The sequence below is a fragment of the Cupressus sempervirens genome, chromosome 5 (assembly GCF_028749045.1).
Source record: "Cupressus sempervirens isolate cs-2001-9-10 chromosome 5, ASM2874904v1, whole genome shotgun sequence".
Taxonomy (NCBI): Eukaryota; Viridiplantae; Streptophyta; class Pinopsida; order Cupressales; family Cupressaceae; genus Cupressus; species Cupressus sempervirens.
In genome coordinates, this window is record NC_143122.1 from 858,636,983 (window position 1) to 858,659,099 (window position 22,117).

Genomic DNA, 22,117 nt, shown 5'->3' on the forward strand with positions numbered 1-22,117 from the left:
TCCAAGCTGTATGTTTAATATCTGAAACATTGGTTGGTTCTAATTTAGATAAATCACTCATGTTTGTTCCATAACTAGAAAATCTTTTAGGTCTTTTGCTTTCTCTAAAGGTTCTAGATGGTGCAGCGAAGTCTTGTACTAGCATTACAGTCTTAATGCCCCAAAGTGGTTTTTTCTTGGGATTTTGAGTTTCCTCAAGATTAAGATTTTGAATTTCATCTTTGATTTCTTCAATGTTCTCTATCTGGAACTCAGATTCAATATTATCTTCAAAACTAGGTAAGGGAGAGAGATTTCTGGCTAAATATTCTTCAAATATTACATCCCTACTAAATTCAATATTTTTCTGACTAGGTACGAAAATCCTATATGCTTTAGATGTTTCACTATACCCAACAAAAATACCTTTCCTCTTGAAGGGTTCTAACTTAGTTCTCTTTTCATTTGGAACATGTATATATACTGGGCACCCAAAAATCCTAAGATGACTTATATTAGGTTCAACCTTAGCAAAGACTTCTTCAGGAGTTTTATCTCTAAGGTAGGAGTGAGGACTTATATTTTGAATATAGATAGCAGTACAAGAGACTTTTGCCCAAATATAATATTCTAAATTTTGATCAAATATCATAGCTCTTGTTGCTTCTATAATTGTTATATTCTTCTTTTTTTGCTAACCTGGTTTGTTGTGGGTTATAAGGAACGGTATACTCCCTCTTAATTCCTACTTCTTTACAAAACTCTTTAAAAAAATTTGAAGTAAATTCCCCTCCATTATTAGTCCTAAGAGTTTCAATTTTGTGTGCTGATAAGTTTTCAGTTAAGATTTTGAATTCTTTAAATCTCTTAAGCAATTTTTCTAGTGGTTTATATTTTAAGAAGTAAATCCAAGTTTTCCTAGAGAAGTCATCTATAAAAAGTATATAGTACTAAAATCCTCCAAGAGAAGGAACAAACATAGGTCCACATAAATCTAAGTGGATTAATTCCACAATATTGTTAGTTTTTCTAGTGCTATCATGAAATGGACTTTTAGTGTTTTTACCTAGAGAACATCCTTTGCATATACTTGAATGATCTTTATTCAACTTAGGTAAACCAGTTACCATCTTCTCCATAGTTGATAAGGTTTTGAAATTTAGTTATCCTAACCTTCTGTGTCATATTTTGTTTATATCAGTAGCTTCATGAATTAAGGCTTGAATAGGTTGACAAGGTTCTATATTTAATTCATACAAGTATCTCTTTCTTTGACCAATCAACTTAGATTTCTTGAATGAAGAGTTCTTAAACTGGGCCATTACTTTACCATCCATGAATGCAACATTATGTTCATCATCTATAAGTGTTGTAACAAAGATTCTATTCCTTTTTATTCCTCGTACATAGAGTACTCCTTTGAGATGTAGAGAACTACTTGACTTTAGTTTCAAGGTCCAATTCCCAATTCCTTTGACTGTATGAGTGGAATTATCACTAATGGTAACTTTGCCATCAACTTCTTTAGATATAGAGTCCAGTGCTTCTTTGTATCATGTAATGTGTGAAGATGATCCACTATCAATTACTCATGCTTTGCTTGATACTTCATTTGATAGTGCAGCATAAAATACACGATTCTTAGGATCATAGTTATCTTCTTTCCTAGTAATGTTTGTATAGTTTACTTGTTGCTTTGTATTCTCAGGGCAATTAGATGTATAGTGTCCAAATTTTTCACATTTGAAGCATTTTATTTTGGATAGATCTTTTTTAGGTTTGTCATTTCTTTAATTGCCCTTCTTGAAGTACTTCTTACCTTTATAAGAATTTCTATAGAGAACATGAAGTTCTTCATCTTCAATATTCAATCTTCCTCCTTTCTTAAGTTTTCTAGATTCTTCTTGCAGGCAATCTCCTTTAAGTCTATTAAACTCTGGAAGATTATCTCTAGGACTTACTCCTTGTGAGAATGTTTCCCATGAATCTTGATGCAAAAAAGAAAGAGAAACTAGGGCCAAAGGCACACCTAGCCATCCAAACCACCCTACAAGAGTCGAGAAAGTGGAAGGCACAATACAAGAACAACACCAATAAGAGAGAAAACAAAATGTTTATTTATTCATCATATAATCAGCATACCTGCCTAGTTGTAAAGCCTTTTGGATTACGGCCAATTACAATACAACTTTCAGATTCATGAACCAACTTCAATTTCGCACTTCCAAACTCATAACCCCCATTCCAATGCTCTAAGTTCTACTAATCTACTTAAAACTCAATCTTAAACCTCCTTAAATACTTGTGCAGCCACAAGTCGACCTATCACAGATTAAACTTTACATTAAATTCATGCACAGCCACAAGTTGGCTCACAATAACTACCTAGACCAAAATTAAATGCAACAAAAGTTGGCCAAAATTGGAACTAGACATAGACTACTCGGCAAATGAAGACTTCACAAAATACTGGCACTAGGCATCCAAATGAACTTGACATCCAAAGGAATCACTTGGCAGCTACTACGAACTCAATATCCTCCAACGCTCGGCAACCACAAAGAACTCGGCAATAAAAGAACCACTCGGCAACCAAAGGATCACTTGACAGCAACTAAGAGCTTAGTATCAACTAAATGCTTGGCATGCACTCAGCACCAATAGAAAACTGGTGCTCAGCAATAATTGAAACTCGATAACAACTGACAAAAAGAACAAAAGTGTAAGCTTATAAGCAAACCTAGGATGCTTCTATATCAGACAACCAAGGTTGGAAGAAATGATTATCTTAAATCATGCAAGTGTCACAATCTGAGTTGAATCCAACTCAGATTGAAAAATCCATGTAGCATCTTCAATTGGTCTATTCTTCCACTTCACTAGATACTCATAGTAATCTTTTTCTCTTGTGCTCTTACCAACTCTTTGACCCAATACCTATTCAACTTCTTTAATCTACTTCTTAGGATGATCTTCTGATACAACACCTTCATCATCTGATTCATGGTACTTATATAAATTAGGAACATTGAATATAAGAAATATATCCATGTCATCAGGTAACTCAACTTCATAAGCATTACCACTGTCAAACTTATTCAAGATTTTACAATGTCCAAACTTCATCTTCAACTTATTGTATGTTCCAACAAGAAATTTTTCTTTCTTCAAATGAACCATCACCTCATCAACAACTTGAAAATAATGATGTCTTCAAGACTTATCAGCATTCTTCTTATACTTTTGATTACTTTGATCTAATTTCAGCTCACTTCCTAAAGCAAACACTCCATAAAATCAACAAATGCTTCTCCTGTAGCACTTCTCTTTTCTTTGTTAGCAATGTCTCTCAAATCTAATAATCGTCTAGGCTGCATTCCTGTAACAATCTCAAAAGGTGTCTTCCCTATACTCCTATTCACAAAATTATTATATGCAAATTCAACTTGTGCCAATACCATCTCTAAATTACTTGGCTTATTCCCAACTAAACATCTCAGCAAATTACCAAAGCTTCTATTCACGACCTTTGTTTGTCTATCTGTCTATGGATAGAATGTAGAACTAAACTTCAACTTACTACCCATCTTCTTTCGCAAAGTCTTCCAAGAATAACCAACAAACTTACTATCTCTGTCAGAAATAATACTTCTTGGTAATCCATGCAAGCTCACAATCTCTGTAAAGAAAAGTTCAGCAATATGATCAGCATTTGATGTCTTCTTACATGGTATGAAATGAGCCATCTTAAAAAATCTATCCACAACAAAAAAATATAGAATCATACCCCTTCACTATTTTAGGTAATCCAAGAATAAAATCCATATTGATGTCACTCCAAGGTTTCTCAAGAACAATAATAGGTGTATACAAACCAATATTCTAACTTACTTCTTTTGCAACTTGACAAATTCCACAATTCTTCACAAATTTCTAAATATCCTTATACATTTGTGGTCAATAATACTTCTCATCCAGTAAACTTAATGTCTTATCAATTCTAAAATGTCCAACCAATCCACCACTATTCTTTTCCTTCATCAAATTAACTCTCATAAAACTTCTAGGAATACACAACTGAATACCTTTAAACAACATACCTTCTTGTATGAAATATTCATCATACTTACTTATGTGATCTGTCAAATTTGGTGCTCTACACTCTCTCTACACCTCAGAAAAATTAGTGTCAGTATCATACAACTCTCTCATCTCATCAAGACCAAGAACTTCAACCTTCATCTCAGTCAATAAAGAATGTCTTTTGTTCAATGCATCAACTCCTCTATTAGTAACTACACTCTTATGCTTGATCACAAATGTAAAACTCTGCAAATACTCAACCCACTTTATATGTCTTTGATTCTGTTTATGTTGACTTCCCAAGTACTATAAAACTTTATGATCAATATACAACACAAACTCCTCAGGAATCAAATAATGTCTCCACTTCTTCAAAGCTTGAACAATAGCATAAAACTCTTGATCATACACATAATATTTTTTTTTAGCATCATTCAACTTCTCACTAAAGAAAGCAATAGGTTTGCCTTCTTGACTCAATACAACTTCTATTGCACTACCACTTGCATCACATTCAATTTGAAATACCTTATTCAAATCAGGCAAGGTCAATACAGGTAACTCAGCAACCTTTTGTTTTAAGTCTCAAAACTCTTATCAGCTCCATGTGTCCACTTAAATTCCTTTTTATCTCCGCTTATTGTCTTAGTCATACATTACAAATAGCACTGAAATTACTTATAAATTTTTTGTAAAAACTAGCCAAACTTATGAAATTATTTGTTGATGCGAGTTTTGTATGACTTACATAACATATTAGGATTTGAATATTCAATATGGGATATCAAACATGCAACTCCTCTCTTGAAAATTTATTGCTCATGAGACATGAGTATAGCTTTACTGTTCCTTACACCATTGGATACTCGCTCAGTTTTATCGATGTGATTCACTGGTAATCACGTAGGCAGCCTTACGCTATTCATTCAAGGATGACTTGGACTTTGGTGGAATGAAGGTGATCGTGACTCAATTTGTGAAATGTGCGGAGGCAGAGAATGTTGATGATGGTGGTGATGGAGGATATGTGTGCCAGTGATGATGTTGATGGGAAAGCGATGGTGGTGGAAGATGAATGGATGTGTTCTAATACTTGACCTACTCTAACTTCTTTCCCTAAACTTTGACTACCCAGCTACTCACTATTCCACTCCTACTCCTATGAATGGAAGGTTAGCAAATGGACGGGGATCAAACCTAATGAGAGCTGATCTGCAGCCTCACTTCCATAGGTGCAATGATTCAAAAGAATAATAAACTAGATTACCACACAAAGTTTCCCAACTAGCCGCTAGGATGCTAGTGGTCTAGTATTGATCCCTATCAAACATTTACCAATGCTATCATACAATTATCCATCTACTTCACTCCTACTTAGGAACTTGAAATGAAACCAACTTTAACAACTTGAAAGGAAATCTAAGTGGAAGTAGAAAACATGCAATAATACCCAATGTTCTTAATCAATATGCAAATCGCAACAATGAAAAAGAGAGCAATTTTGGTATTATCTTTGCAACAATTTCTCCACCCACTTCACAAATGAGAGAAAATGGCCTTTTATAGGGGCCAAAAATACAACTAACGGTGGAGATCAAAACAAGATCAATGATCCAAATTGGATCCTCAAAACCCTAATTAGGGTTGCCACCCCATTGGCCAATAAGAAGCTGCCACCTCATCAATGGACCAATGAAAAAAGTGCAAAAAGTGGCAACCAATAAGAAGGCACCAAAATGGTGGCGAATCAGAAATAGACACTTGTCCTATTCTAGAAAAAAGGGAAATTGCCACTTGGGCTTACATCAAATGATCTTCTAATATAAATCTTCCCTTTTTTTTCATCTTCTTAGCTAAAGCAATGAACTTAGCTAGCCTTTCATTAACTTCTTCCATAGGAGGACAAGGTGTGTGCTTCACCCTGAGTTCCGCTGACTTTGCCACGCCACTTGTTGCTTGTTGTATCCTTTTGTGATCCTTCTCATATTCTTTCTCAAATCCAATAAAAGTATTGAGAGAGGAAAGGGTGCCCAAATGCTTCTTCTTGATAGCAACCTTCCCGAACTCATCCAACCTTGATCCAAAATCTGTTTCATTGACATCCTCTTCTCTAATATCCTTAAAATCAAGTGCCACCTCAACGTTGCTCATCATGGTTGAAATGGAAGTGTCGATGTTTGGGTTGTGATGTGCAACTGCCTTTTGTATATCCTTTTATGGTACCGCCATTGGTATTGGTTATTCACCTCATTTTCGAGAAAAAGGGAGTTTTGGGCATCATATCCTCTTTGTCTTTCTTAGTATTTTCTCGCTTGGAATTCTTACTTGCACTACCATCCTCCATGCTTGTTGCCCTATTACGGGATGGTAGAGTGGTGGCCTAGAAGGCAAGAAGAACCAAGCGGAGCAATCCTTAGACTAGAACAAAAGATGGATGTCAGCTTAAGGACCCCTTGCAACTCTAGATGATGAAAATTACCTCTACCTATAGCCAAGGGGGATTGTCCTTCCCTTAGTCTATCTTTCATCCATATCATGTCCACTGTATCGATATTGGTGTTAGTTATTCTCTTCATTTTCGAGAAGAAGGGAGTTTTGAGCATCATATCCTCTTTGTCTTTCTTAGTTTTTGCCCTCTTGGGATTCTTACTTGCACTACCATCCTCCATGCTCGTCGCCCTATTACGGGATGGTAGAGTGGTGGACCAAAAGGCAAGAAGAACTAAGCGGAGCAATCCTTAGACTAGAAAGAAAGATGGATGTCAACTTAAGGACCCCTTGCAACTCTAGATGATGAAAATTGACCTTAACCAATAATCTTACAGCGAATTTTTGGAACCTAGGATATGACTTTCAAGAATTTCAAATCCCTTGCAAATCAAAAATTTACCATGCAATTCACCTCCAAATAAAATTACCCAACCTAGGGCAAAAATTGCAGCCTCTTAAAAAATTAGAATTTTATTTTCCACAAATTTCGGCTCCCACAAATTTTTCCCTCCACAAAATTTGGCTCTCACAAATTTTGGCTCCCACAAATTTCAGCCTCCACAAAATTTGGCTCCCACAAATTTCACCAAGCAAGAAGAGTGCAGATCTACTCTTGGAAAATCGCCAACACCTTGAGATGGAGAAGTGAGAAGTGAGGAAGAATTGGGAGAGAGGCCTTCTCTTATACCCAACTTTCTTCTTGGACCTTGGGAGAAAGAAAAACAAATAATTAATGCAAAATTATGGCCCACAGTTAAATACTTAACCAAAATTAATATTGCCATGATAAAAATTAACTTTTAAAATTACCAATTAGTTCTAAATTGCAAAAAGAAATTAAATAATGCCTTGAAGGTGTTAAATATTTTCATTTAATTGGGGTTTGGTAATTAATACATCATTAAATTTGGATTTTGGCTAACCAAAAGCCATTTTTTCAATATTAAATTACCAATTTTATTAAAGGCAAAAAGTTTTCAAGGCAACTTTAATCTATTAAAATCATTTTTTTTGCAATTTCTCTCCAAATTAATTTAGCTAAGCAACTTTAGGTTTTTAACACAAAAATTATTTCTCTAGAGCCTAAAATTGATTTTGCAATTTTATTTCACCATCACAAAAATTAATCCTTTTCACCAAAAATAATCAAGATTTTTCAAAAGACCAGATTTAACAAAATTTTCATTTTTTGAAAATTATCTAATTTTATACAATTATATCCAAATTTTCAAAAGAAAATGTCTAAGTACAAAATTTACAATTTTATCCTACCAAGTGTTGCTCTTTTAAAATTTGTTCGGCCTAAAGATGAAATTGGTGGCTCTGGAAAATCAAGTTGAAACCGGGTGAAAATAAATCTAACCCTCTCCTCACTGGCCCTAAAGGTGTCCAAGGCTCAAAATTTTTGAAAAATCAAAATTGTTGGACAGTCCAAAAATTTGTTGAGGTGATAAAAAAAAGGGGGGGGGTCCCCAAAATTTTGTGGCAATGGTGTGAGAACTCTTTACCGCATAGGTTAATTAAGAAACGCACATAGGTAATGAACATGAACATGAACAACAGAACTCTTCTTATTATTCACATATGCCAAACAATACATTATGCTTGCATGATAAGATATGATCTGATGATTACAATGCTTCCCGAACGGGGTTATAAATACTTTTCGAAGAACTTTCTCGAAGGATTCTGTCGGCCACATACAACATGTCGCTACATAACTATTTACCTGTCAGCTACATAACAAGAGCTTTTCCGAAGGGACCCATCGGCTGATACAGAATTTCTTTTTTGAAGGGACTCGTCGGCTGATACATATTTTCCTTTTCGAAGGGACCTGTCAGCCGATACATAATTTTCTTTTCGAAGGGACCTGTCGGCCGATACACAATTTCCTTTCCGAAGGGACCCGTCGGCTGATACACAATTTCTACCGACGACATCATCCCGCCCCCCCCAAAAAGAAAAGTCATCTCCTGACGACTATTACAAAATCTCTGAGACAAATCAACAACCAAAATACATTGACTGACTAACTGGTCTTCAACACTGTCACCTTAGCCAATCTGACATCTGACCCTGATAGCCACCTGTGTTGCTTTCTGCCTTCCAATTTTGAGTACACTGAACCATGTGTCGCTGCACTGCCTCCAACTAGATGATCAGCTCCTCTAGAGCTCTCTATGCATCCACTAAGACAGCCTTACAGCCAACACCTACTCTCAATGCCTCTAATACACAGGCACTCCATGCCTGCCGCACCTTGAAAATAATGCCGTCTTCTAGCATCCAATTGATTTCCTCCATAACCCGGGCCGCATAATTTTTGTTCATTCTGTAGGGCCTCTTCCATACGGGTATTGCTCCTTCAATCAATTGAATGCGGTGCACACACAATTCAGGTGGTACGCCCTTCAGGTCCTTGTACATCCATGCAAAGGCATCCTTATACTCTAAAAATATCTTGAATGCTGTTGTCTTTAGTACTGGGTCCCAATTGTCTCCTACCAGTATGTTCTGTGGTTCTGCTTCAGCTCCCAAATTCATGGTCTGCAATGTGACTTCATTGTATTTGATGGGTTCTCCTTTAGTGAATTGATGTGTCAGGGTCACATCGAATGACGCATCCCCTTCCTTCATTTTAGTGAATTCCTTTGGAAATTCATCGATATTGTGTTCTTCTATTGTCAATATGTTGCAGGTTGGAAACAATTCATAATCCTCTATCTGCCAATGCTAAAGACCATTTACTAAATCCAAATCGTCATCTCCTTCCAGTCGTAGAACTCCCTCCTGATCTGGTTCCATAGTTTGCCCCTTTTTATCCTTTTCTTCCTCAGAATCTGACGATAGGGCTTCTTCCATAACCATCTGAGTGTGCAGATCGATGACATACTTCCAGCTTTTGCTTTTGAGTAATAAAGTATTTTTCTTCCAATCGTGCTTTGCTTTTGCTTGTATTAGCCACCCTCGACCCTGAATAGCATTGTACCCCTTCCGCTTGAGAGGAATCACAATGAAGTCCAACAGGAATGGTTGTGTTCCAATTGTCACTAGTTGTGCTATGAGTATTCAAAATGGCTTGATTCCATGTTGATCGGCTATTAACAGCTGGAAGGTAGGTGGGCATAATGTCGGTTGTCCCAACTTTTTCTAAGTATCCTCTGGTAGCACATTGACACTGGACCCTCCATCCACAATTGTTTTCGTCAATATAGTCTCGAGAATGCCCATTTCAACAACTGTCAGATAGCGTCTGGATGAAAGAGCTAACAGCATCGGGTCTTCTGCACTTGTACCCCCCTGTTTCTCCTTGTCTTGCTCTACAGGTTGCTTAGCACTCGGGACTATATTTGTTAGGGCCGTACGGAGTTGAGGCATAGTGAGCAACAAATCATTTATCCTGATGGGTATCTTAGCTTGCAATATTTTCCGTACAATGTTTTGTTCTGCACAGTTTTGGATGGAGGTACTCAGCGTGTCCTTCAGGTGTGCCATTTTTGCCTGTGTTGCTTTCTGGATCTCTACCCATGCTTCCTCTAGTCTCTTCTTTTCTTCTGTCGGGTCAGGGTATACTTTTGCTTGCTTCTGAGTGATTGCCAGAACCTCTTCCTCGTCCATCCCGACGATAATCAAGTTTACTCCAGACTTCAGGCATTTAGCATCATCATGACTGCTAGGTCCACACCATTGGCATAGCAACTTCGGTGTGTTTGCCGTTGTGCACTCTCGGGCAAAGTGACCCCACAGAATGCATGCGCGGCATTGAACTATCGACCGACCATTTGCATTATACTGAATTCGACTCCTTCCACCTATATTGTTGTTGCTACTATTATTGTTGTTTTGACCGTGCCGGTTGTTTCTATATTCGCCCGATGTGGCACCTTCTGTACTAGTGTTCACATTCCCTCCTGACGAGGATGCCTCCTGCGTGAGGAACACTTGTTGTGGTGTTCTTGATCTCAGGTTGAAAGGACATTCCTTTACCGAGTGTCCTAGAATCTAGCAAATCTCACAAAATTGATCTTTTGGACAGGATCCCTTCGTATGGCCTTCTTTCTTGCACTCCATGCACCATAGGTCATTGCACTTAGTCTCCTTGTTCATGTTTTTGAATTCCTTCATCATCCAAATCATGTCCTTCTGGAGGGCACAGACCTTCTTGTTGCTTCACTCATCATCGTTGCTATCTTCTCCTGAAGATGCATCGTCATCTGAATTGGATGAGCTATTTTTCTTCTTCTTCATTGTCTTCTAGTCACTTTCGAGGTTCATTGCCCAATTGTACGCTTCATTGTATGTTGATGGTGGCACAATCTTCATCTTTTTCTACAGTTTTGGGTGAAGGCCTTCAATGAACCATCTTTTCTAGAGTCCATCTGTCGGTTTATTCTCCATTTTACTGATTAAGTCCTTCAATCTCCTGGCGAAGACCCATACTGTTTCATTCTTCTTTTGCTTGGTATTGAATATCTCTGCTACAATTTCATTATCATCACGCAAAAGTTGAAATTCTGCAATGAACTCCTTCTTAATGTTATCCCAACTATTTAATTTTTGTGGATTAGCATCAGTAAACCAATCAATCGCAACACCTTGTAGGGTAGCGAGAAGTTGTCGGATCCATTCATTTGTATCTGTTATGCCATTTGCCCTCTAGATCGTTTCACATGTTTTACAATGTCGAATGGAATCAACTACTTCATCACCATCAAATTTAGGCAATTTTTCCTTCGGACCTGCCATTATCATTGTATGTTGGGGGTTTTGTTGTGTACCTGTGCTATTTTGTACTCCCACACTATTTTGAACACCTGCGTTGTTCTGCACACTCGCGCTATTTCCAACACTCATGCTCTTCTGAAAACTCGCGTTGTTCTGCACACCCGCGCTATTTTCTCCTTTCGCATTATTTTCAACACCCGCGCTATTTTTTGCTTTCGCGCTATTTTCAACACCCGTGCTATTTTTGACTTTTGTGCTGTTTGGTGAAGAAGAGGGTTCGTCAACCGAAGCTGTTCGTTCCAGAAGTATATCTCGGACGAAGAGGTCACTCCATGCTCGTGCTCCCTCGGTACTCCGAGCCATGCGAGTCGATCTCCTTCCATCAGGATTCTCTTTCTGTGTTGTATGCAGGTTCAGAAACTCTTGCCTCGCTTCTTCCACCAAATCAAGTCGTTGTCGAATCTCCTTCAACAATCCTTCTGCACTCCTATTTCCATCGGCAATCTTTTGGAATCTCCTTCAGTGCTCTGTCTACTAAGCCAGAATTAAATTTTCCTGCGCAACATGTATGTCATCTTTTTCTTTCAGCTTATTCTTATCTTTGTTCAACTAATTCGGCATTTAATTCATATTCGCCTGCCTACGTACTAGGTCCATCGGCCAATGACGCCAAATGTTTACCGCATAGGTTAATTAAGAAATGCACACAAGTAATGAATACGAACACGAATAGCAGAACTCTTCTTATTATTCGCATATGCCAAATAGTACATTATGCTTGCATGATAAGATATGATCTAATGATTACAATGCTTCCCAAAGGGGTTATAAATACTTTCCAAAGAACTTTCCCGAAGGAGTCCATCGGCCACATACAACATGTCGCTACATAACTATTTACATGTCAGCTACATAACAAGAACTTTTCTGAAGGGACCCGTCGGCTAATACACAATTTCCTTTCCGAAGGGACCCACCGGCTGATACACAATTTGCTTTCCGAAGGGACCTGTCGACTGATACACAATTTCCTTTCCGAAGGAACCCGTCGGCTGATACACAATTTTCTTTCTGAAGGGACCCGTCGGTCGATACACAATTTCTACCGACAACAAAAACCTCACAATATTAGCTTACCTCACCCACATTCTCAGGTATAGGCCATTCAAGAATTGCTTTAACCTTCTCAGGATCCATTTTCATACCATCAGCTAAAATCACAAATTCCAAATACACAATCTTCTCTTGCATAAAAGAACACTTTTTTCAGATTAATCAACAACTTTTCCTCTTTCAACCTCTACAATACTTGTCTAATATGCTCAAGATGTTCTTCCTTAGTCTTACTGAATATTAAAATATCATCTAAATAAAAAATCACAAACTTACCCAAGAATCTTTTTAGAACTTCATTCATCAACCTCATGAAAGTACTAGGTGCATTAGTCAAACCAAAAGGCATAACCAACCATTCATACAAACCATCTTTTATCTTGAATGTAGTCTTCTATTCATCACTTTCTCTAACTCTAATCTGATGATAACTACTTTTCAAATCAATCTTGGTAAAATACTTTGCTCCACTCAAACAATCCATTATGTCATCCATCTTTTGTATAGGAAACCTATATTTCACTATGATGTTGTTAATAGCTTTGAAATCAGTACACATTATCCATTCTTCTTAGGTGCCAATATAGCAGGTACATCACATGGACTCAAAATTTCTCTGATCAAACCTTTCTCCAAAAACTCATGCACACCTCTGTTAAGTTCCTCATTCTCTGTAGGTGTTAACCTATATGGTGCTTTATTCAGAAAACTAGCTCTAGGAATTAGATCTATACAATGACTTATACTCCTTACTAGAGGTAAACCATCAGGTATATCCTCTGCAACAATCTCTCTATACTCATTTAGCAATTCTGTAATTTCTTCTGGTACTCAACTACCACTATCTGCTATCACTCGGTCATTACCAACTTCTGTTGCTCGGTCATTACTACCAACACTCGGTCCTCTAGGAACTATAGCAAAACACACTTGATTCTTCTTTACTTCCTTTTCAAATTGCTTTCCATTAACCATGCAAACTTTTATTACAATACAACTAACCTCATCTAGACTTTCAATCAAAGGTAGTAATATTTTCTTCTTCTCATTCACCCAAAGAGTACATTGATTCAATCTTTCATTATGTATAGCATATCTATCATATTGCCAAGGTCTACCCAACAAAATATGACAACAATCCATAGGCATAATATCACACAAAACTTCATCAAGCTAATGTCCAATCTTGAACTTCACAAGGCATTGCTCACTTAACAATATCTTATGCTCATCTTTGATCCATGAAACATAGTAAGGTTTGGGATGTTTCAGTCTCTGCAACTGCAACTTTGTAACCAGCTCTTTTGATGCCAAATTTGTAGAACTTCCACTATCAATGATCACCTTGCAACATTTTTCAGCCATCTTGCATCTAGTCTTATAAAGACTTCTCCTTAAAACAGGTTTCTCATCACTTCCCTTATCACATAAGGTGCTTCTTACCTTCAGATTTTCACTGGCCTTAGTTCCACTTGGTGAACCCTCATTATCTCCTTGAACCACAACATTTTTGTTACCTTGTCTATTTTCAAAGGATCTATGCCCTTCTTTACTACATCTGAAACAATTGCCTTGAAAACCACCTCTAGAATAAGAATTAGCTCTTTCTTGGTAAGAACTAGTACCTCCTTGGTAAGAATCACCACTTTTTCACTTAGTCTTGCCCTTGTCATCATTCTTCCAATCAAACTTGTCCTTGTCTTGCACAAAATTGTCAAATCTGCCATCTCCTCCATAAGGTCTACCTCTGCCTCTCTGGAATCTACCATCTCTAGCTCTTTTGTCTTTGTTCATGCTTCTTTCTCAAGATCTCCTCAGCCTTCAAGGCATATTGGTATGCTTCTTCCACACTTCCCAATTTCAAAAAACTTATTTCATCTTGAATTCTAGATCTCAATCCATTTATGTACCTTGCAATTTTTTCAACATGTCTAGATTTGATGTCCAATCTATAGAATTCTTTGGTATATTCCTTTACACTCATGTCTCTTTGCCTAAAATTTTGCATCTTTCTCAACAAGCTAACTTGGTAATCAGTAGGAAAGAATTTGTTCTTTACCTTGTTCACCATCTTCAACCAAGTTCTAATCTTCTCCTTTCCTTTGTCAATCAATTTGCAAATGCTCCCACCATAGTGAGGCATGACCTTTTAGCCTGGTAACTATAATCTTCACTTTCCTATTATTAGGAGTGTTTTCATACTCAAAGAACTTCTCCATTTCAATCTAACATGGCATTGGTGTCCAATTTTCCATCATAAGGAACAACTTCTATAGCGTGCTTCAAATTTGCCCTAGACAACACTCTCAACAACCTTGCTTTATCTCAATCTTCTTCAGGTTCTAGATTAGGGTTTGGTACTACTGCTTCATCATCACTTACATCATCAAGATTTGCTCCTCTCCTCTGGGTTGTCTCCACAGCATCTAATCTAGCTACAATTTGTTTCAATGTATCTAGTATTGCATTATCAGCATTTCCTCTACCTCAATCCATCTTTACAAATCAGGTTTCTACAAGATTGTAACCCTCTCTGCAAGCTATAGGTCAAATCCATAGATTTGGAACCCTACAACCAAATTCACTCAGGGTTCTACACAATCCAATCACCACAAGGATGAACCTTGCTCTGATACCGCCTGATGCAAGGAAGAAAGGGTAACTAGGGCTAAAGGCACAAACAGCTATTCAAACCACCCTACAAGAGTCGACACAGTGGAAGGCACAACACAAGAACAATGCCAAGAGGAGAGAATACAAATTTTTTTTATTCATCAGATAATCAACATACATGCCCAGCTGTAAGGCTTTCTGGGTTATGGCCAATTATAATACAACTTTCAAAATTCACGAACCAACTTCAATTTTGCACTTGCAGACTCATAAACCTTACTCCAATCCTCTAAGTTCTACCAATCTACCTAATACTCAATCCTAGACCTCCTTAAATACTTATGCGGCCACAGGTCGGCCTATCACAAACTAAACTTTATATTACATTCATGCACAGCCACAAGTCGGCTCACAATAACTACCTAGATCAAAATTAAATGCATCAAAGGTTAGCCCAAACTGGAACTAGACATAGACTACTTAGCAAAAGAAGACTTTGCAAAATACTAGCACTCGACATCCGAATGAACTCAACACAAAGGAATCACTCCACAGCTACTACAAACTAGGCATCCTCCAATGCTCGAAAACTATGGAGAACTCGACAAACAAATTATCACTCGGCAACCAAAGGATCACTCGGTTGGAACTAAGAACTTGGTATCAACTAAATGCTCAGCATCCACTCGGCACCAATAGAAAACTAGCACTCGGCAATAACTAAAATTCAATAGCAACTAACAAAAAGAACAAAAGTGCAGGGTTACAAGGAAACCCAAGATGCTCCTACATCAAATCTGGTAACCCATGTATAACCATAAGTGTTAGTGTTATTAAAATTTTGCACGTGTAAAATTTAAATAGTGAAGACAAAAGTGCATAAAATGCTATTCATTATGTGCCAATAGAATAGATAATGTCCTTGTATTATTCATCATAACAATACAATTGATTTTTACAATCATTGAACAATGAAATGATTTAAGTGCTGAAAGTATTTCTTTCACACAAATGACTATGAGAGTAGCCCATAGATTACTACTATGAGTTTCTACTTTCTGAAAATGAATAGCATACTAGAACTAAAAGAGAAAGGAAAGGTTCATGGGCACCAATCATTGCCTATAATGACTGGTCAAGTTGTGTCTTCTCATTCCTGCTTGATTGTTGTTCTGCATCACATTCCCTTGAAGCTTCCAAATCTTGCATAATCAAAGAGAAAATGTTAGATCCAATAGATCTAAGCAATATTAGTATCTCATCTTTTCATCACTTTCATATTCCTAAAATGCTACACATTTTCATGAAATAAAAATGCATACCAACTATAAAGGAAGCAAGCAAACATATCAAAACATTTATTGCTAACGTGTTTGTTCACTGTGCAGCATCCTATTTCTAATGGATACGCGAATATAATAGTAGGCTCCCCACAAGGTTTTTTGAGTCCGACGTACTCTTTAGAAATAGGACAAGCATGAATCTGATCAATTTTAGGCCTCAACATATATATAACAGAGAAGAAAGCATTCAGAAGTAAAAGAAAGTGATGTTACAGAAACACAGCTACAAGATCATGAGGGATACATGAAAGATATCACAGAGCAAGCTACATTTTTTTTATGAATACACTAAGGGAGTCAAGGAAAAATGTGTAGTAATCTCAAAGAAAGGAAATAAAACACTGCCATAGACATATTGAAGGAGCAGCTAACATTGTGTGCTACATTTATGCTGAGACAAAGTGTTGAGAGATAGGACAAACATATACATATCTGAAAGGGTGCTAATAGTTTCAATGCAATATGATTCTGTACAATTTTAGATTTCAATAAGGGGGTTTTAAGTAATCAAAAGGCCAAGATACTTGAATGTTGGGCATGGATAGATACATGCCAGTCAACTTACATTTTTAGCTTGGTAATATCTAGTCTGATTTAGGAGCTTCTCACAAGTTTTGATGCTAATAATTTTATAAGGAGTTGGATTTATGCATAACAGTAGTTACAAAGTTATATATGTTTGAGAGCATAGAGTTGTGAGGCCGAATGCCCTAGGCAAAGAGTTCTTCCTCAATAAAATTACATTCAACAGACAAGGAATCAAATATTGTTCATTTTTGGAATTAAGCATTAACAAAAATGCAGATTTACCTAGCAAAGCAAGGAAAATGCTTACCATATTCTCAAAAATCTATGTATTTGAAGCTTGAAAATGCAAAGTGTTCTTATTTGTTTCAGCATATCAAGTAAATCTCAAAGTAGCAGCAGAAATGTGCAAGAAAATCATAGAGATGGGTCTATTATTTCGAACCCAGAAAGTCCACCATGGTACCTTTTAAGGTTCATAATCTTCATGCCCAATCCATTCAAAATGGTGCCATAAATATAAAAGAGAAAGAGTAGAAAATCTGTTATAAAAATACAGAGAAAAGATGCCCAGATTTCCTCTTTTTTTGGAGCCACAAATGTCTGCTATATCAGCAAAAACGTGAACAACAAGTACCCAAAAAATGCAAAGATTAGATACATGCTGTATGAAGCCAAAAAGTCTATGAAATAGCTTCAAAAACATCAAACAAAACCCTTGCATGACCTCTTATGGCAGCCAACAAAGTTAGAAGGCTTCAAATCTCATAGAAAGAAGAGAAATCTGCCATTTTATCTTACCCAAAATGCCTAGATTCAAGTAGTAAGTCTGCCATTTATCTCATGAAAACGTGCCCAGAAAATAAAAATAAAAACTTCAGCAAGTTCCATCCTTTTAGCTCCAAACTCTCCTTCCATGGCGACCAAGCATTTTCCAAAGGTTTCAATAGTAAAAATTTAGAAGAAAAAGCATAGATTTCCAATAGCAAGCTTCATTCTTCAAGTCTCCAAACCCTCATTTTCTCCCAACCAGCCAGAGCTCTTACAAGAGCAAAGATGAAATGAAAAGAATGAAATGCTTTTAGGGTTGGATCCCTAATGTTCACGTGAATGGAGGGAGAAGGCATGTTTTTGCCTTATGTTTTATTTTTCTATGAAAAGCATTTATTTATTTGCCTTTACTTTATTCCCTCCCCTCTAAGCTCACATATGGGTTTCATTTTATTTTAGATGCAAACTCAAAAGTATTTAAAATGGTGTTTTGCCCACTTTTGAGATGTAAGTCAATATTATTAAAGTAATGATTTTATAAATCACTTTTTAATATTTGATTTTAAAACTTAGTAATATTTATTGATATTTAACATTACAAAAATATATTAGTTAATTATAATATATTTAAATGTTTTTGATAAATTTATAATTATTAATAATAAATATATATTATATTGACATTATTAATTGATTTAATAATCAGTTAATGATATCAACGTAATTAGTATTTATTAGTAATTGTTACTTAATTTTAACACATGTTAAAATTCAATTTTGAAAATTCAAATTTTTATTTGCTGAAAACACTTCTCATTTGATTTTTGCAAAAGAATATGAATGTCCTTGTATTATTCATTTCTCAAATATACAATTGATATTTTACAAAAGATGAAATGAATTAAAATGCTGAAAGTGAAATATCTCACACAAGCTGTGAGTTTAACTCTACTACCTTTCATACATATTCAGAATATGAAAAATAAGACATATGAAGGTAGGGTTAGAGGTAACCAGTCATTGCCTTTTCAACTTTTGACTAGTTAAGCAATTTAAGATGCTACTCCTAATCCAGCTCCTGATATGTCAAGTTCTGATCTTCATTTCCGTGTGTAAAAAAATGGGGTTAGATCTCAGAAGATCTAAGCAATGACTGAATATCTCTAACCAGTTATCCTATACATGTACTATCTTTCTTTATTCTGAATACGTATCAAAGATAGTAAAAGTACAATTTTAGAAGTATAATGTTAAAGGGACATATTATTTTTGATATGAAACCTTTCATTATATCAAGTACAAGCATGATAGTTTCACAAGGAATAGAGGTAAATCACAAAAAGTGGTTTATGGGTGTCACGACACCGTGCTCGAACCTCATGAAATAATTTTTATTTGCTGGGGTTATGTCTATTCTATCTCAATAAAGCTTGTGCACATGTTGATTAAATGAGCAAGAAACAATTCGGCAACAGTTCATGATCATATTGATCTTCAAAATGCTAACAGTACAAGATATCAGCTAGATACATGGAAATATTTAAAAGGTATGAGCAGAGAAGGATGACATTATTTACAACTTGTAGTCTGTCCAAGGTCTTATAGCACAAATCTAATCCTAGAAGAGAGCATCACTTATAATCAGCATGATACAGTAGCAAGAAGTAATACATAGATGCAGAAAGATATCATTTCAAAACAATGTAGTGAGTACAAGGTGTAAAAGTGCAGAAAAGACAAAAATGTGTGTAAAAAATTGAAACCTTTTCCAAGCAGCTGCAAACAACATCATATTGCATGCATTTTTAGAAAAATACATTATCAGGTAATGTTGAAGATGAAAGCTTAAAGCAAGTGACAGAAGTAGATATTATGAAGGTGTGTTATAAACAATGAAGAACCAAAGAATTTAGCAAAAGAAGCGAATATTCCAAGCAAAGTTAGTATACCCTCAACAAGAAGGAACTTTCTACAGAATGCATTTTCAGAGAAATACAAGAGGGAAAGCCCTATCATGGCAACAATATTTGAACTAAGATTAGTGCAATAATGAAAACTAAAGCTTTAAGCTATGATTCTCAGTGAAATTCTTCAAATATCCAAGAGGGATTTTGCCTTAAATAAAGTATCAAATGGGAACACCCAGTTCAGATTTATAATTGCTGCAAGTGTTAGGTTGGACAAAAGATGCAAAGCCCATGTCAAAGCAAAAATACAACTACAAAGACCTATTTTGGGTTCATAATGGAAGGGAAAAACTGATGTTTGGAGAAATCATACCATCAATTGCAGCAACAGTACTTGTAAAATGTAGACCCAATGGCGTGTAAGTTGCCAAGAAATCTTTAGCAGGTAATTTAAAACAAAAATCCCAAGTTTCAGCATATCAAACCCTTGCAAATGGTGGATTAGAAAAAAAGAAAAAGAAAACCCAAGTAATGGTGACCTACAAAGGTCAAGACCCATATTTCTCCAAAGAAAGTCAGCTCAGCCATAAGCCAAAAGCCAATATAAAATATAGATTTCCTACAAAATTGGCGTTTAGAAACAAACAAAACCCTATGCTCATTTTCCTTTTCGAATACTTCATAAATGCATGCCAAATATGAGAATAATTACTCATGGTATCATACTTTGGCTACAGTGAGCAAGCAAATGGCGACTGGAGGACATAAGAGAAACTCAGATATGTGATTTCTACCCAGCAAATAAATAAACAATGAAATGTCATGCTTCTAGCTTTAGTATTAAAAAATGGTGGCCTAAGCAGCAGACGAAGGAAATACAATGCCCAAAAAATTTTATTACTTCTATAATAGCATTGGTGTGTATATTCAAAAAATCGTAACAAGTAGAGCAGAGACCCAAAAATGACGGCTCAAATTCTAAGTATGCCCTACAAATCCAAACAAAAATGTTACCTTCCATTATGGTTGAACATGGCAGCTTCCAGTCACATTTCCACTAAAAGCAATAATGAAATGACGTGCTTCCAGTCATGGCAGAGTAAGAGAAAGATGCAGACAAATGACGGCCACATGAAGCAGAAAAAAATGTCTTCAAACCCTAGTTGATTGTCTTCCCAAGCATTCCAAAGCTTCTTCAATGTGAAAATGAGTTTAGGGTTGTAATGTAAAATTATATTGCCCCAAATCCGAATTCATAAAATTTCGAAGTCCAGGATTTTTAGGATGGGGTTTTAATTTGCCAAGTTCAAATTAGAAATGTGCTATTGGTTTTTGAAGTAAACATCTTAGGTATTGTCATTAAATTATGATAATAGTTTATTTTTATTTTTGAATAAGTCTTTTTGTAAAAAACAAAATATTAATGGTAACTTATAAACAATTTAATAAGAACATTAAACTTAAAAACTCTTCTGATAAGAACATTAAAATTTTAAGAATAGATAATGGAAAGGAGTATACTTCAAAAATATTTAAAGAGTTCTGCAAATTCACTGGGATTAAGAGGGAGTTCACAATCCCTTACAATCTTCAACAAAATGGGGTTGTTAAAAGCCTAAAAGAAAGAATAGAACTATTGTAGAAGCTGCTCAGGCCATGATTTTTGATCAAAACTTGAGTATGTCCTTCTGGGCTGAAGCATCCAACATAGTAGTCTATATTTAGAATAGATGTCCTCACTCACATTTGGACAATAAGACTCCTATAGAAGCATTTTCTGGAAAGAAACCTAACATCAATCACCTAAGGATATTTGGATGTCTTGTATATTTTCATGTACCTAAGGAGAAGAGGACTAAGTTAGAGCCTTCTGGAAGAAAGGGTATTCTCATTGGTTTTAGTGAAATAGGTAAAAGGATACAGAGTCTACATTCTTGGACAGAAACAAATAGAACTAAGTAGACATGTCATCCTTGAGGAAGACATTGCTTTTAAAAGAGCCAAAACCCCTAATGAACTAAATACATTTGATGTATCTCCAGAAGAAACTCCTGCTCCTGAGATTCAGAGGGAGTCTCCTAAAGAGACTTCAACTAAAACTAAATTCCTTCCAAAGACTCAAGAAGAGAGCCTTGATCACTCTAAAAGGTGACTTTGGGCAAGGAAAATAATACAGGAAAGAGATGAATTTGCAGCCCCTTCAGGAACCTTCCGAGAAAGCAAGAGACCTAAAAAATTGACATATAATGTTTTGTATGTGATAGCTTGAATCCTAAACCTTCTAGCACATTTGAAGCACTTAAACATCAAGCTTGGAAAGACACCATGGTGGAAAAATTCCAGTCTATACTAAAGAATGATGTTTGGGACATAGTTCCAAGACCTAAAAAAAATCTATTGCGTCTTCAAAATGGCTCTTCAAAGTTAAGTATGCTGCAGATGGCAGCATTGAAAAACATGAAGCTCGTTTTGTGGCTAGAGGTTTTCCTCAAAAGGAAGGAATTGATTTTGAAGAAACTTTTACACCAGTTGCCAGGTACATTTCTGTTAACATTGTAATAGCCA

The 22,117-nt window shown here is 36.1% G+C and overlaps 1 protein-coding gene across 2 annotated transcripts; it reads right to left on the reverse strand.

Annotated features, from left to right (window-relative positions):
• Nucleotides 1-5,867: 5,867 nt before the first annotated feature.
• On the reverse strand, nucleotides 5,868-20,848 carry LOC149558618 (uncharacterized). 2 transcript variants are annotated; one of them, XM_089832771.1, is made up of 2 exons: nucleotides 20,567-20,848; nucleotides 5,868-16,208 (listed from the first exon to the last, which is right to left on the reverse strand). In XM_089832771.1, exon 2 carries the CDS (start codon nucleotides 10,171-10,173, stop codon nucleotides 9,706-9,708), a length of 468 nt encoding a protein of 155 aa, XP_089688897.1. In that variant the 5' UTR covers nucleotides 10,174-16,208; nucleotides 20,567-20,848; the 3' UTR covers nucleotides 5,868-9,705. The 2 variants fall into 2 exon arrangements, with proteins under 2 accessions (XP_089688897.1, XP_089688898.1); XM_089832772.1 differs by lacking the exon at nucleotides 20,567-20,848 and adding an exon at nucleotides 17,676-20,560.
• Nucleotides 20,849-22,117: the final 1,269 nt, after the last annotated feature.